This window comes from Vitis vinifera, chromosome 7 (assembly GCF_030704535.1).
Source record: "Vitis vinifera cultivar Pinot Noir 40024 chromosome 7, ASM3070453v1".
Lineage (NCBI taxonomy): Eukaryota > Viridiplantae > Streptophyta > Magnoliopsida > Vitales > Vitaceae > Vitis > Vitis vinifera.
The window spans coordinates 28,361,357-28,377,186 of NC_081811.1; the positions used below are offsets into that span (position 1 = coordinate 28,361,357).

General features: G+C 32.8%; 1 protein-coding gene across 1 annotated transcript; it reads left to right on the plus strand.

Annotated features, from left to right (window-relative positions):
* The first annotated feature begins 2,425 nt into the window (after positions 1–2,425).
* On the plus strand, positions 2,426–14,539 carry LOC100267907 (developmentally-regulated G-protein 3). The gene is made up of 10 exons (XM_002279831.4): positions 2,426–2,785; positions 3,454–3,507; positions 6,130–6,303; positions 6,380–6,451; positions 7,427–7,486; positions 9,798–9,907; positions 10,919–11,218; positions 13,075–13,266; positions 13,999–14,050; positions 14,137–14,539. The coding sequence occupies exons 1-10, from the start codon at positions 2,456–2,458 to the stop codon at positions 14,185–14,187; spliced, it is 1,395 nt and encodes a 464-aa protein (XP_002279867.2). The 5' UTR covers positions 2,426–2,455; the 3' UTR covers positions 14,188–14,539.
* The last annotated feature ends 1,291 nt before the right edge of the window (positions 14,540–15,830 follow it).

Genomic DNA, 15,830 nt, shown 5'->3' on the forward strand with positions numbered 1-15,830 from the left:
TTAAATTAACAAAAAAATTCTTCCATTTATTTTATTTTATTTTATTTCATATTTTTCCTCAATTTTTTTTAGAAACAAACATAACATAAGGAAATTAACCAAATAATTAGAAATCACAAAAGATATAAGTATTGAAGTGTCACTTTGGGTTGGTTTTGGTTGGAAAGAAAGAAATGGAAAATCAAATCCGTAAAGTCGGGCTTCACCATCAAATCCGACTCTCCCATCTCCTCGTATCAGTCAAGGAAGGAAAATTCGAAAAGGAGAAGTAAAGAATACGAAAATAAAAGTATTCTAGTTAGTTATACCATGTTTGAAAATTATGACATATTACCTTATGATGCGCGGCTAAAAAGCTGTGATTTCGGTGACGCATAACTTTTTCTAAAATTAAACTATTTTCTATTGCTTACCTTAAAAAACTGAAATAGACTCAAAATTTTTATTTTTGTTTATATTATTAATGAAAATAATTAAATATTAGTTTGAACATATTTTTTGCTTTTTCTTTTTGAATTTTAAAATTTTGATAAATTTCACGTAAAATATAATAATTCATCATAATATGTTTTAAAAAGCACCATTAAAACTTTTGAAAGTTTAGATAATCAAAAATTTAAATTTTAAGCCTTTTTTTTAAAAGCCATTATCCTTTTAAGATAAGAATAAAAAAGGATAAGTTAATAACATCTCTTTAAAAATACAAAAAAAAAAAAAAGAAGAAATCTATCCATCCAATATTAATTTCTTCAAATATATATTTTTTGCATTTAGATGATAAGTGGAATGGAAGTTAATTTAGATCAAGTTTAAAATTTTATTTTGCCACATGGTCATTAGTTACATTAATAAAATTTTAAAAATAAAGATAATAAAAAATATTAAGGCTATGTTTGATTTTAAAAATATTAAGAAAAATAATTTTGATTCCATCACAAATAGTATATAAAAAAATCAAATATAATTAAAATTCATCAAAAAATTATATATATTTAAATTATTTAATCTTTATATAATAAAGAAAATTAAGTAAAATGAATTTTAAAAATATATAAAAATAATTAATTAAATTAACAAAAAAATTATTCTAATTTTTTTATTTTATTTTATTTCATATTTTTCCTCAGTTTTTTTTAGAAACAAACATAACATAAGGAAATTAACCAAAGAATTAGAAATCACAAAAGATATAAGTATTGAAGTGTCACTCTGGGTTGGTTTTTGTTGGAAAGAAAGAAATCGAAAATCAAATCCGTAAAGTCGAGCTTCACCATCAAATTCGACTCTCCCCATCTCCTCGTATCAATCAAGGAAGGAAAATTCGAAAAGGAGAAGTAAAGAATATGAAAATAAAAGGATTCTAGATAGTTATACCATGTTTGAAAATTATGACATGTTACCTTATGAGGCGCGACTAAAAAGTTGTGATTTCAGTGATGCTTAACTTTTTCTAAAATTAAACTATTTTCTATTACTTACCTTAAAAAACTGAAATAGACTCAAAATTATTATTTTTGTTTATATTATTAATGAAAATAATTAAATATTAGTTTGAATATATTTTTTGCTTTTTCTTTTTAAAATTTAAAATTTTGATAAATTTCACGTAAAATATAATAATTCATCATAATATGTTTTAAAAATTACCATTAAAACTTTTGAAATTTAAGATAATCAAAATTTTAAATTTTAAGCCTTTTTTTTTAAAGCCATTATCCTTTTAAAAATTACCTTTAAAACTTTTGAAATTTAAGATAATAATAATTTTTTTAAAAATTTTAAGCCTTTTTAAAAAGCCATTGTCCTTTTAAGATAAGAATAAAAAGGGATAAGTTAATAACATCTCTTTAAAAATACAAAAAATAAGAAATCTATCCATCCAATATTGATTTCTTCAAATATATATTTTTTTTGCATTTAGATGATAAGTTGAATGGAAGTTAATTTAGATCAAGTTTAAAATTTTATTTAGATGATAATAAGAAATATTAATGCTATGTTTGGTTTTAAAAATATTAAGAAAAATAATTTTCATTCCATCATAAAAAATATATATAAAAAAATCAAATATAATTAAAATTCATCAAAAATTTAAATTATTTAATTTTTATATAATAAAGAGAAATAAATAAAATGAATTTTAAAAAATATATTAAAATAATTAATTAAATTAAAAAAAATTCTTCTATTTTTTTTATTTCTCTTTTTTCATATTTTTCCTCAATTTTTTCAGAAACAAACATAACATAAGGAAATTAACCAAAGAATTAGAAACCACAAAAGATATAAGTATTGAAGTGATTGGTTTTTGTTGGAAAGAAAGAAATCGAAAATCAAATCCATAAAGTCGGGCTTCACCATCAAACCAAATCAATCTTAATGATGATTGAAAATTGAACCGATTCAGTCAAAGTTTGATTGGATTGGATCAATTTTATTGGGGTTTAGGCTTCCTATGCAAGCCTCAGTCTTAGTAGATTCATTGTCCAGTCTTCACCAGGTAGACAAAACGGGGCCCTGTTGTCCAGTCTTGGGAGCACGAACCCAAACCATAGCTCAAGCGCAAAAAGAGGCCCACCCATTCAGGCCCAATGAGCTACGGCCTAGATCGCTGCCACAGTTGTCGTTGAGCCTGGTTATAACTTCTAAGCATCTCCACCGCCATTTTCACTCTCATCTCGACCTCACCAGTTCAGCGTCGGCGGACTCAATCAGACCCTCCCCTTTTCTCTGTGCTTCAACCATGGCGACCGTGATGCAGAAAATCAAAGATATCGAAGATGAGGTATTATTCTTCTCGACAATCTCAAACCCTAGCTCCATTTCGCACTCTTGGCTCGTTTCTGAGAGAATAAGAGAGCGTAAAATCCATATTTTTCGTGAATCCTGTTATTATTAATCATAATTTTCGTTTTCCTACTTTTTTGTTAGCAAATAATGGAAAAAAGGGACGTTCATTAGAAGCGAATTTTCTCAGACAAAGGCTAATATTTTTCATGGAATTATCGCTCACTCAAATCTTGTTTTGTATTGTGAAAGAAGAAATTTATTGGTATAATAATTGGTTTTATTGATTGGTATTATGATTTATGAACTCCGTAGAAACTTGTCTGGAACTATCATTCTTATCGTCAAGAAGCTTGTGGGTGTTACCATTGGCACATGATTGTAAATTATGATTTGGATATCATTGATTTTTGTTTTATGGGTTTGTACATAAGACCTCTCAAATGTTATTTTAAATTCATGGATTTGGATTTTAAGTTGTAATGATCTTTGTCTAGATTTGCAATGTGGTAAGTTTTTATGGAGGATTCGGAATTGGGGACGGAGATTTTAATCCAGCAGCTCTAAGTTGTAAAATTCAAATGATACTTAGGAGTTCTTGGTTCCATGGTAATTGTTTTGGAGTTGTGACACAGCCTTTATGATTTGCTTTGTTGTTTTTTGCAGATGGCAAGAACTCAGAAGAATAAAGCTACAGCTCATCATCTGGGCTTGTTAAAGGTACCTGTCTTTCTGTTTCTTAGTATTTGTTTTGTAAATGTGTTTTTTTTTTTATAAGTAAAGAGAATTTCATATATAAAGAGACGCCAAAAAAGAGACTCAAGGTATACAATACCTATACACCCACCACCAAAAAGGCCAAAAAAGAATAAGAAAAACACCCAACTGGCCCAAAAAACAACCTTAATAGGAGCTCAACCAATCAATAAAATTAACCATAGTTAGAGGGCAATTAACTATAAACAACTTAGCCTCAGACCAAAGAGAAAAAACAAAAGAGTATTTCATTCTTTGGATTGACAACGCATCATCCTTGAAAGTCAATCTATTTCTGACTTTCCAAACCATCCAAAAAATATAAAGAGGAGCAGCTCTCCACACCTTCTTGCGCTTTTTGCCCACAAAAGAACCATGTCAGCTAAGGAGAGTCTCTCTAACTGAAGAAGGCAGCACCCAAGACACCCCAAACAAAGTAAAGAGTAAATCCCATAAGACCCTTGTTTTTTAACAATGTAGAAGAAGATGGTCTATGGTCTCCTCATTCTCAAGACACATAAAACATCTATTTTCCAAGGCTCATCCTCTTTTCTTAACAAGATCTAGGGTTAAGGCTTTACCCCACGTAGCCTCCCACGCAAAGAAACTAATCTTGGGTTGTACCCACACATTCCAAATGCTGTTAGAAGGAAACAAATAAGGGTAGTCCGCTTCTAGAGCAAGGTAGAGAGACTTGGCCCAGAACTTTCCACTCTTTGTTTCAATCCAAACCACCATATCATCCACATCTTCAAGCACTCTCTTCCCATGAAGACGCTCCAAGAATCTTTCCGCCTCCTCCACCTCCCAATCATTTAGGGCTCTTGAAAAGCGGGGATTCCAACCCCCCCAACCCTCCTCAACCAAGGGGTCCCAAATATCCGCCACTCATGCTTCCTTATCAACAGACAAAACAAATAAGGAAGGAAATGACACACACAAAGGGGAGTCCCCACACCATTTATCCCTCCAAAACCTCACCCTCCGCCCATTACCTACACGGAATGAAATCCGAGCGCCCACCAACTCCCAATCCATCCTTATTCCTTTCCAAAGCCCCACACCATGCGCCTCTCTCACTTCCCGAGAGCACCAACCCCCTCTATCTTCCCCATACTTCCCTCTAATCACTTGATTCCACAAAGCCTCTCTCTCATTTGCTAAGCGCCAATTCCATTTAGAAAGAAGAGTCTTATTGAGGATGGAAAGACATTTAACCCCCAAACCCCCTTTCTTTTTACTTAAGCACCCCAACTCCCATCTTACTAAATGTGGTTTTCGCTCCAAATTGCCACCACCCCAAAGGAAATCCCTTTGAATTTACTCTAATCTCCGGCTAACTGAGTTTGGCAAGCACAACAAGGACATAAAATAAATAGGAAGATTCGACAAGGTACTTCGGATTAGAGTCGCTCTTCCTCCCTTAGATAAGTATTGTCTCTTCCACATGGCCAACCTTCTATGGAAGCACTCTTCCACTCCATCCCACATTGACACTGACTTAAACGGAGCACCCAAGGGAAGGCCCAAATAAGTGGACGAGAGACTACCCACTCTACAACCAAAATCCAAAATGAGATCATCAACATTCTCTACCCTCCCTACTGAAATGAGTTCACTCTTCTCCAAGTTTATTCTCAACCCCGACACAGCTTCAAACCACATAAGCAACCAACTTAGGTAAGTCAGATGGTCTTGAGAAGCTTGGCAGAACACCAGAGTATCATCAACAAACAACAGATGGGAAATCTGAACTCCTTCTTCACTCTTACCCTTCACCCTATAGCCCGACATAAAACCTCCATCCATAACCCTTTTAATAAAAAAGCTAAAAACCTCCATGACAATCACAAATAGGTAAGGCGAAAGAGGATCGCCTTACCTCAACCCCCTTGAGCTTTGAAAGAAACCCGTAGAAGTGCCATTAACCAACGCAGAGAAGCTTGCAGTGGATATGCACCACTGCATAATGTGTTGTAAGGCATAATGTGTATATTATACATGGGTTGAGTCTATATAAGGATATAGTTTCTTCAGCGAAGGAGGGAGTTGGGGAGGGAGTCTTACATTTTTATTGTGATGTAGGAACTTACATATTCTTGTTGTGGAAACTTGCATTATTGTTGTAGATTTATCATGTGATGGATCATTGTGTATGTTGACCTAACATTTTAAAGGAAAAAACACTGCCACTGCCATTGATGATATAAATCTAGGTCAAAAGTTAGCACAAGTGTGGTATTAGATGGGTTGGAGACTAATATATTTTTAGGGAAAAAAATTGATAATAGAGTTTTCTTGAGCACTAAATAAACAATTCAATTCACATGTAGTTTATCTATGTATATCATATCTATAGACTAGATGTTGTGCATACTGGTGAAGTGGTGATAAATATTGTTCAATAGGAGTATAACTTTTTCTATTGTGTAGAACAAGTTTTTGATTTTTCATATTTAAATGCATGCTAGAGAAACTGCCAAAGTTGGATTGCAGTGTATTTTTTAAGAATTTCTTGATGTGTTTTTTTAATTATTGATTTTCCAATGAAAAACAATCTGAATGTCATTGATTGTCTCCTGCTAGGCTAAACTTGCAAAACTACGAAGGGAACTCCTTGCACCCTCATCAAAAGGTGCTGGTGGTCCTGGTGAAGGTTTTGATGTTACTAAAAGTGGAGATTCAAGAGTTGGTCTGGTTGGTTTCCCTTCAGTTGGGAAGTCCACACTTCTAAATAAATTAACAGGCACTTTTTCTGAGGTTTGAAATCTTTCCATTGTGATTTATATATCTTAAGGAATTTTTAAGTTGTCTGATATTTTTTTATGTTTTACAGGTTGCTTCCTATGAATTTACTACCTTAACTTGCATTCCTGGTGTGATAACGTATCGAGGAGCTAAAATTCAGGTAGTAATTCCTTCAAAGATGTTAATGTGTACTTGGATTATGTCCCCTTTGGCATTCAGTAGGTTGGCCTTATTAATTCTTTAAAAGGAAAAAATCTTCACTTGCAGATGTTCTGGAGGTCCTCTACTCTACTTTGACTTTGGCAATGGATAATAGCTAAAAATTTTGATATATCATGTAATATTAGAAACAATCCGGAGAGCAATTATTGGTCACATGTTGGGGATTTAATTATTGCTGTTGATAAAATGAACACGAGCAAAATAACCTTATATTGTGACTCTTAAGTAGCACTTGCAACTTTTGGTATTTAAGAGAATATATTGTTCAAGAATGACTTATTGGATCAGTTAGGGAAAAATAATTGTAAATTTTTATTGAAAGATGGTAAATGTATCAAAGAAAATTATATAATTCCATTTCTTTCATCTGTTTTGCACCCGTTTATTTCACGGTTCTTCAATTTTTGTGTTATAAAACAATGACTTGACCGATAAAAGAATTGCCAGTATACTGCACAAGGAATGACTATATATATTGTGGTCTTATGAATTGGTAAAGGTTACAGATGCATTTTATTTACAAAATTCAGTAATTACATGAATCAAACTGGCTGATAAAGTAAATTTTTTTATTAGAGAAAGAAAATGCTGTATTGTGTTTTGTTTTTCATTGCTTCTTTTCTGGCATAGGGTGTGAAGTGATATGCTGTTTGTTTAACATCCTTTACATTTTCTGCTTCTGTTTTTCTTATTGTACTGAGCATTTTGTTTGAAAAGTCCTCCCTTGGGTTATTTCCTTGATTAATCAACTTGGAGTTATTTACTTACTTCAAGGTATTTCATGGCAAATAATATCTACGTGCTTGTGGCCTTGTGAGCCCTGGTGCTCAATGCTTGATTTTACTTCTATTGATAGGTTTTCTTTAATTCTTTTTTTTTTTTTTTTTTAATTGAGTTTCTGTGTGGTTGGCAGTTGTTGGATCTCCCTGGTATTATTGAGGGTGCTAAGGATGGAAAAGGTAGAGGAAGGCAGGTAAGATGTGCCTACTGTTGTCTCAGAGAACTTGGTTGCCTGCTATCTCATGTGAGATGTATGCCACAAATGTATAGTAAAAGACCTGCTTCATGTTGCTTACTCTTGATATCTATGTTACCTAGATATTTATCTTTTTCCAATTCTTTTGACCCTTTGATGGGTGCTTTTAACATCTATTTATTAATTAATTAATTATATATATATATATATATATATTCTTTTATTAGCATATCTTTCTTTATGCCATAAAATGCTGTTCTTGGGATCACAACCAGGGAAACATCAAACCTCTGGTTATGTAACATTATGGCTTGTAAAAATGATAAGACATTGAATGCTATATACAACGGATACATCCATTTATTATTCTAAAGAGGATGTTCCAATCTCAGGTTTGGATGTCATAAAGTGTATGCCTCAAATGGACACTCAATATTGTGTTAATCTCCCATGTTGAACGAGAGATGAATTTTGCATGGCTATAGGATATGTCCTGGACATAGCTGCTTTAGGGAACAAGTGTGAAAAACTATTGGACTAAGGAATAGGAATGATTTATACTTCATGCCAAGATGTCTAGCTTGCTTTCTTAACCTCTTTCTATGTTCCTTGCATTTATTTTAGTGGGTGAATTGTTCATTCAGAGATGGTTAAACTTGCATAGATACTTCATTCTACCCAAAAAGGTAGGGAGGGAAAATGGTATATATTTGTCATGCAAAAGGATTTGGCCATCTCCTTTGAAAACCAATTGGATGCTAGTGACATCAAACTAGTCCATTTTAGATGGTTCAAGTCACACCAAATCTCAAGCCAAGAACCATAGGCATATGTCCTGGGCCAATATCAAATCCCAAGAACACACAATCTTGGACTTACTTCTTGAGCCAATACCAAATTTTGAGCCCACACAGCTTTGGGCATAATTTTCAAGCCAACATCAAATCCCAAGCATACTCTATCCTGAGTTTTACTTATTAAGTCATTATTTTTTAGGGGACCAACATTGTTGCTAACCTAATAAATTCCTCCCCTGACAAGGCACTCCTTGAGACTCCTCTGAAAATCAGTGGCTTCTAGTGAGATCAAGCTAATCCCTTTTATATGGTTCAGGTCCTACAAAATCCCGATCAAACAACTTAAGGCATACTTCCTAGGCCGATACCAAATCCTAAGCACAAACAATTTAGGACTACTTCTTGAACCATACCAAATCTCAAGCCCAAACAACCTTGGGCATATTTCCCTGGTCAAAACCAAATTCTAAGCACGTAAACATCAGGCCTTACTTTTTAAGCCATCATTTTACTAGGGAGCAGCATTGTTGTCAACCTGACAATGTTGACAATTCAACATTGTCCTTCAGTTCAAAGATTTTGTGTTAGATATATTGCATGTTGCCACCTGATGCATATTCCAAATTCATATAGTCACTGTCTGTTCTTAAATTGGAGAGTGGAAGAGATTCAATGGCAACTCTACACTGAAAATGCTGATTTCTTTCTGCAAACATAACAACCACCTGTGCTTCAATTTGCGGGGACATTTATTGATGTGTAGGGTTTCAGAGATTGTTTGAATTCGGTACCTTGGTTGCTTATGCAAATGCTGATCGCCAGTCACTTGACAATATGAAGACAGTCAGATCAACTGCTCAAAATGTCTTTTTTATGCAATTTCTTAGAGTGGGTTATTGTGGATTTATATGAGGTGTCAATGTCTATGGTAAACTTTGTTAATTGGGTAAGCTCTAAGTTAGGGGAAGGAGTTATTCTGTTTCTTGTTTCTCTCTTCTTGTTCTTTGTCTCTTGGCACCCTTTTATATGTCTTGTGTACTTCGGTACACCCTTTTGCTAGATACTGTTAATATATTTCTATGCTGGCCTATCAAAAAATGTTTTAAGGGCGATCAAGATATCATCAAAATATTATCCATGGGTTTTAATGTCCCTTTTTTTTTTTTTTTTTTTTTTCCTTTTTCCCTGTTTTTGATTCCACTATGTTAATTTTGGGGCATCAATGCTGCTGAATGTGATTCATACATGAGCTTCCTCCCTTTGTTGACTGGTTACTAGTTGTTCACTGGACATTTTTGTCTAGACTCTTAATTTGTGGCATATGATTGCATAGGATCTAGTATTCATTACATTATTCTGGGTTAAACCTCTGGTGGACAATTTATTTAGTATGTGGAAGTTAGAATATTGATAATAATCACTTAGTATGTAATGTTTCTTGTTTGTATGCAATCTTCATATGCTCATCCTTCTGGCTCAATATATTAAAATGGCATGTCATCAATATCCAGGTTATCAGCACTGCTAGAACATGCAATTGCATTTTGATTGTTCTTGATGCAATAAAGCCAATTACTCACAAGCGTCTGATAGAGAAAGAGCTCGAGGGATTTGGCATAAGGTAAGTTGGTTATACTTGAAATTTGTGCTCTCTCTTTGCAGTTCTGGTTCATTTTTTTGGGGAAAGGTATAGCGTCCAGCTTCTACCTGAAAAACCCCTTTTTTCCTTTATGCTTGTGTTTAAATAAAGTGTGAGTAATTTTTGGGGGGTCAATATATGAAAATGGTGCTGCTTTACTGTATATGAAAACTGAGTAATTTTTTGCCCTTTTACTTCTTTCTTTCTTTCTGACTACTGTTAATTATATTATAATTCTATGAAGCTTATTGTCTATCTGTTCCCTATAGTCAATTCTCCGCCTATGATTAAATTTACTGGCTTTCACTTCTTAGCTGATTCTGATAATTCAAATTCTATGTAGTGCACTGCTGCTATGAAGAATTGGATTACATGGTGATCTAATCTAATTTCAGTGGTGGATAATAATAAGTGTTTTTTTTTATATTTGAGAATAGTACTAATGAATCTTTTGAAAAATGGAAATTTCGGTCATCACCGTCTTCATGACATTAAACTTTATCCATTTGTGGGATCTTAATTATAAGTTGAAAATAAAATCGTTCAACTCCATAGGAAATTAATATTGCCATTAGTATGTGAATTTTGGTACCAAATCCTGTTAGTTGTCAGAATATCGTTAATGAAGGCATCCCATTTCTCATCCATAAAACCTTTTAACTCTTGCTTTTTATGTACGAGTCTATAGATTTAATGGAATCATTTGATTACTTTATGAAAGCCAGCAGCTTGTCATAGAATATAAAATTTAAGCACGTCAGATTCTCAGATGTTCTGCAGTATGAAGTGCCTGACTACTTACTGTTCATTGCTTTATATAGGCAAGTGAGAAGGTTTTAAATTTTCTGTCTGTTATCTGGTAGGATTTATTTGGATTATTTGGGTATTAAAAAGACTTGTTGAAGTTCTGCTGTATGATCATCTGCTTCATAAAAGAGTCGACTTGTGGACCTCTTGTATTTTGTACTTATTTATTTTGTTGTCTGGAAACAGGTTAAACAAGGAACCACCAAATCTGACCTTCAGGAAGAAAGATAAGGGTGGGATTAATTTCACATCTACAGTTACCAACACAAATCTGGATCTTGAAACTGTGAAGGCAATATGTAGCGAATACAGAATTCACAATGCTGATGTTTCTCTTAGATACGATGCAACTGCTGATGACCTCATAGATGTTATTGAGGGTAGTAGGGTATATATACCTTGCATCTATGCTGTGAACAAGATTGATCAGATAACACTTGAAGAGTTGGAGGTTCTAGATAAGCTTCCTCACTACTGTCCAGTCAGGTATAATTAGGCCTTTTTTTTTTTTCTTTTTCCATTAAGTGCCTTTTGCTTTCATTTGAAAAATCTTGTTTTATAAAATTGGAAAATAAAAACAAACGTTGACCTGAAAGGTGAAATTTTGAGAAAAAGATCCTTATCTGTACTTTTTTGTTTTTCCTAGAGAGGATGTGGTAATGAAGAGGTGAACCATTGACTTTTTGACAAGTGATCATTATGTTTTTCTTGTGAATTTTCTTAGAATATGCTTTATGCGTTTTCCACATCAACTTATTGTCTCCACTGAATTAGGGACTCTTCCCTGCTAAATTTTTGTTATATTCAATTTTTTTTTTGGTCAAAAGATGAAACAAAAAATATATACAATAATTGTAGAAACATTGATGGATTTTGTGAAATATATCCTTCAGACATCTTGACCGTGAACTTGGAAGTTAATTCCGATTGGGGGTGTCAAAAAGGCTGATTGGTCTTATCAAAGGGGGAAAAAAGGGCCGGGAGGGAGAGAGGAGAGGGGGGAGGTTGAGAGAAACATAGGAGCTGTGCCAAAAATTGTAGTGATAAATGAAATTCAGATTCTCTAGCCACATGTGGATGGTTTAGGTGATTGGTAGAGTTTTTGTGACCACAATCGCATGGGCTGTATTGTTCTTTCAGAGGAAATTTATCTTTTTGGGGCTGTTATTGACAAAGATCTTCCTCCCACCCTCCACGCTTGATGGTAACCCTAAAAATGGAGATGTGGAATGTTTTCTCTTGTTTTGCTCCTGAGTTTTTAGGAAGTGGTATATTAGCATTCTACTAGCTTCTATCTATGTTAGTAAAAGCTTGGATGTAGTCTTCAAACATTAACGCAGTCTGTCCCATTGAGACTTTGTGAAAGCTTGAAGTTTCACTACCCTACAACAGATATTCTCTGTTTTTATGTTGTTCTGAGTGTTTAGGAAGTGAGATAGTAGTAGCCTACTTGCTGCAATCTTTGTCGTAAATCTTGGGACACAGTCTCTACATATGTAATGCAGTTTGTCATAGTGAAACTTTGTGAAAGAAGTTTGAATACCCTACAACAGATGAAGATGTAAAATATTTTCTCTTGTCATTTAGTCCAAGAATTTAGGAAGTGAAAATATCAGTAGCCTCTAGCTTCAATCTATGTTCAAATTAAAGAATTTTTTTGTTTGTAACTTATGGAGCTGGGCCAAAGTGTATTTAGGCGAGGAGTCTCTCCCTTATAGGCTTTTTGGAGTGGGTAGCATCCACTTAAGGGAAGGTAGTTCTTTTTTTGGTCTTGTAGCTCCTTTTTGAGGCTTTAGCCGCCTTGTATACTCCCTATATGCTCTGTGGCTTTTAGCCTTTTTCTAATGCATATCTTGTTTACTTATCAAAAAAAATAAAGCTTGGGAAAGTCTTAAAACATGAATGCAATTGTTCATATTGAGACTGGTTCTGCTGTTGATTGAATGTCTTGGATTTACCCAGTACTGGTTGCGGTAGATGCGGTCAGCATTCCAAGGTTTGGGTTCCTATGGAGGGTCCAGAGGGCTCAGCCATGGGAGGTTCCTCGGTTATCAGAAGAGAGGAAAAAAAAAGGGGACTGGTGATATCCGTGACAAAACAGTGCATGATTACGATTGGCCTGACTATAGCTCATAACTCCTAATTTTAATCTTCCTAATTTGTAGGCCCAAGTAATTGGGATTAAAGCTGTGTTGAATTGAAGATCTTATATCCCATCAAGTGTGAACAGTTGGTTTTCTATTGGTGTCATTGTTTTTGCCAAATAATCTTATTCTAGTCATTCATTTGAGGTTTTTCATTTCTCCCTTTTTGGTTGTGGTTTGATATGATTATTGCTGCAGTGCTCACCTGGAGTGGAACCTTGATGGTCTGCTAGAAAAGATATGGGAGTATCTTGATTTAACTCGCATATACACAAAGCCCAAGGGAATGAATCCCGATTATGAAGATCCTGTAATTTTATCATCCAAAAGGAGGACAGTTGAGGACTTCTGCAGCAGAATCCACAAGGACATGCTCAAACAATTTAAGTAGTAAGTGCTCTTTCCTAATCTTCCATGTACTCTAGAATTTTGATTTCTTGAGAATTTTTAAAGCTCCTTCACCATCATCTAAGAACAAAAAAAAAAAATTGCTTTACTTACTATTTGAAATTTATATTTATATTTTTATAAATTCTAACCTAATATGAATTAGTTTTACTTGATTCTTTTTTGAAAAACTGCTACATCTACATGGGCCACTTTTCGATATAGTAGGAGTTTTTTCCAATGCAGGTTATCATAGGAGTTATACTTGGTGGATCTGTAATTATAGTTTTAGGCTACTGTTCAAGAATGTTTTTAAAAACAGCTTTTGAGAAGAGTTATTAAAAACAATTCGTAATTGTTTTTTGGAGCAAGATTCAAGATACTATGTATTCATGTAGAATGTAAAAGTTTTTAAAGTATAGTTCATATTTTCAGTTATACTCTACTTTAAACAACTAAAAACACCTTAAATTTGTTTTTTTTTTTTAAATCCGGTTTTAGAACAAAATATCAAAAAACCTTTTTCTATCAAAAGTTTATCAAGCGTGTCCTTTTTGTTTAAAAGAATGGTTTTCAAAAACAATTTCCAAGCAAGGCCCTATGCAAAATCCAAACCGGAGAAGACTACTTTCTATCCTAGCTGAATATCCTCTTTGGGTTTGAATAAATATTTGTAGACATCATCACGATTTTACCTTGCTGAATCCTAATGCATTTTCTGGGTAAATGTTGCAGTGCATTAGTCTGGGGATCAAGCGTGAAACACAAGCCCCAAAGAGTTGGCAGGGTTGATTCTATGAACCGACTCTATAATAATCTTCATTTCGTTTTATTGTATCTCTTAATTTACATTTGGTGCCTTTTGCAAACCAGGAGCATGAACTGGAAGATGAAGATGTCGTTCAGATTATCAAAAAGGTGTGAGTGTAGACCTTAAAATCAGTCACATATCCACATTTGCGTGTCCAAGGAGATTTTCTCGGTGAGTAGAGTTTCCATGTCCAGATTGCTTTGCTTCAAAACTTTGCAATAGAGCATGCAGCATCCTCTCTGTTTCTTGGTGGATTAGGTAGAAGATAAGACAGCTTGATGTGTAATTAAGCCATTTTGTTGTCAAGCGCTTTTTATCTGGATTATATATCATGTATGATCTTGCACTGTAAGGTTAAAAAGAGGTCGGAAAAGGACTTATATAAACCATGGGATTGATGAGAATTTAATGTTATATTGGCACTAGAAGAAATTATTATAAGCCATTGCCAGCTTGTTGGTGAAATGTTTCTTCAAAGTTATGATTTAGGAATTGGGATTGTTTTCAAGTCCTAAAAATAGTTTTAAATTGTTTTTTGAAGTAAACTTGTCTTTGAGAACTTCAGTTTTTTTGGACTTATTTTCTTTGAAGTTATTATGTAAAATGTAAAAGCATTGAAAATATTTTTCATATTTTCAATAGTTTCTTAAAATATTCAAAAAATAAATGTTCACTTTGTGCTTAAAAATAATTTGTTTCAAAATATTAAAAAAAGAAAAAAAACTGATCTCAATTAAAATTTTATCACATGTTTTTTAAATTAAAAAATTTATTGAAAACAGTTTGCAAATGGATCCCTAATCATATTTTTCATATTTTCAATAGTTTCTGAAAATGCTCAAAATAAAAATTTGAAAATGCACTAAATTTATTCTTAAAAATAATTTATTTCTTATTTCAAATCATAAAAACATATTAACAAGTTATTTTCAAATAGGTCTAATTTTAGAGCTCATTTAAACATAATTTTGAGAGGGTTAGAAAAGTGCCGTAATGTTTGAAGGAAACACAATGGTTTGACGAACTTCTCAAGACCCGTTCTTAAATCTAGAAAATCATTGAAAATGATTCTTGAACAACTTTTCCAAAATTTAAAGGGTGTTTGATAAATAAATTTATTGAGTTAATAGGATTTAATGATTTAGTTTAAATTATTAAATATGTTTAGTAAAATAATTTAATTTCAAAGTTTAAAATTAAAAAGAAGCATTTCAAGATCTTTATCAGCAAGGATTATAGCCCTTGAAGCTCCTTCCTTTCATAATAGTTGAATTTCTCAACCTTTATGATAATGATAGTCTTAAAAGAACAAAGGTCATAACTACAATACTTTTCAAAAACTTAACACTAATGTTTAATGACTTAAAATGACTATAAGTTAAATTATAGTTAAGTTATTAATTTGTACTAAGTAATTAAATTGATTTACTAAAATCATTTTTAATTTTAAGTCACAATATCATGGATTGTTTAGATTAATTTTTAAAAAGTCAAAAGTTCTTCTCTAAGCTCAATAAGAACTTCTATATGTGTTTGACTAGTTTAGTTCAAAAAATTTGATATGAAAGTAAGAAAAATATTACTTATAATAGAAATCCTATTTTCGATCGCAATATGTTATTTTATATTTAATAAAAATTTTACAATATCAATATTACTTATTAAAAATTATAACTTTGTTTTGGGTTTGACTTTAACTTTCAACCAAATATCGAAAGCTATTCTAAATAGAAATTATATTTAATATGCTTATAAC

What these genes read in the sequence shown, in the direction of transcription:
- LOC100267907 (XM_002279831.4), top strand. Translation starts at nt 2,456, where the DNA reads ATGCAAGCCTCAGTCTTAGTAGATTCATTGTCCAGTCTTCACCAGGTA. An exon ending in TAACAGGCACTTTTTCTGAG is followed by an intron (nt 6,304 to 6,379) that starts GTTTGAAATCTT and finishes TATGTTTTACAG; the next exon opens with GTTGCTTCCTATGAATTTAC. An exon ending in AGCCCCAAAGAGTTGGCAGG is followed by an intron (nt 14,051 to 14,136) that starts GTTGATTCTATG and finishes TTTGCAAACCAG; the next exon opens with GAGCATGAACTGGAAGATGA.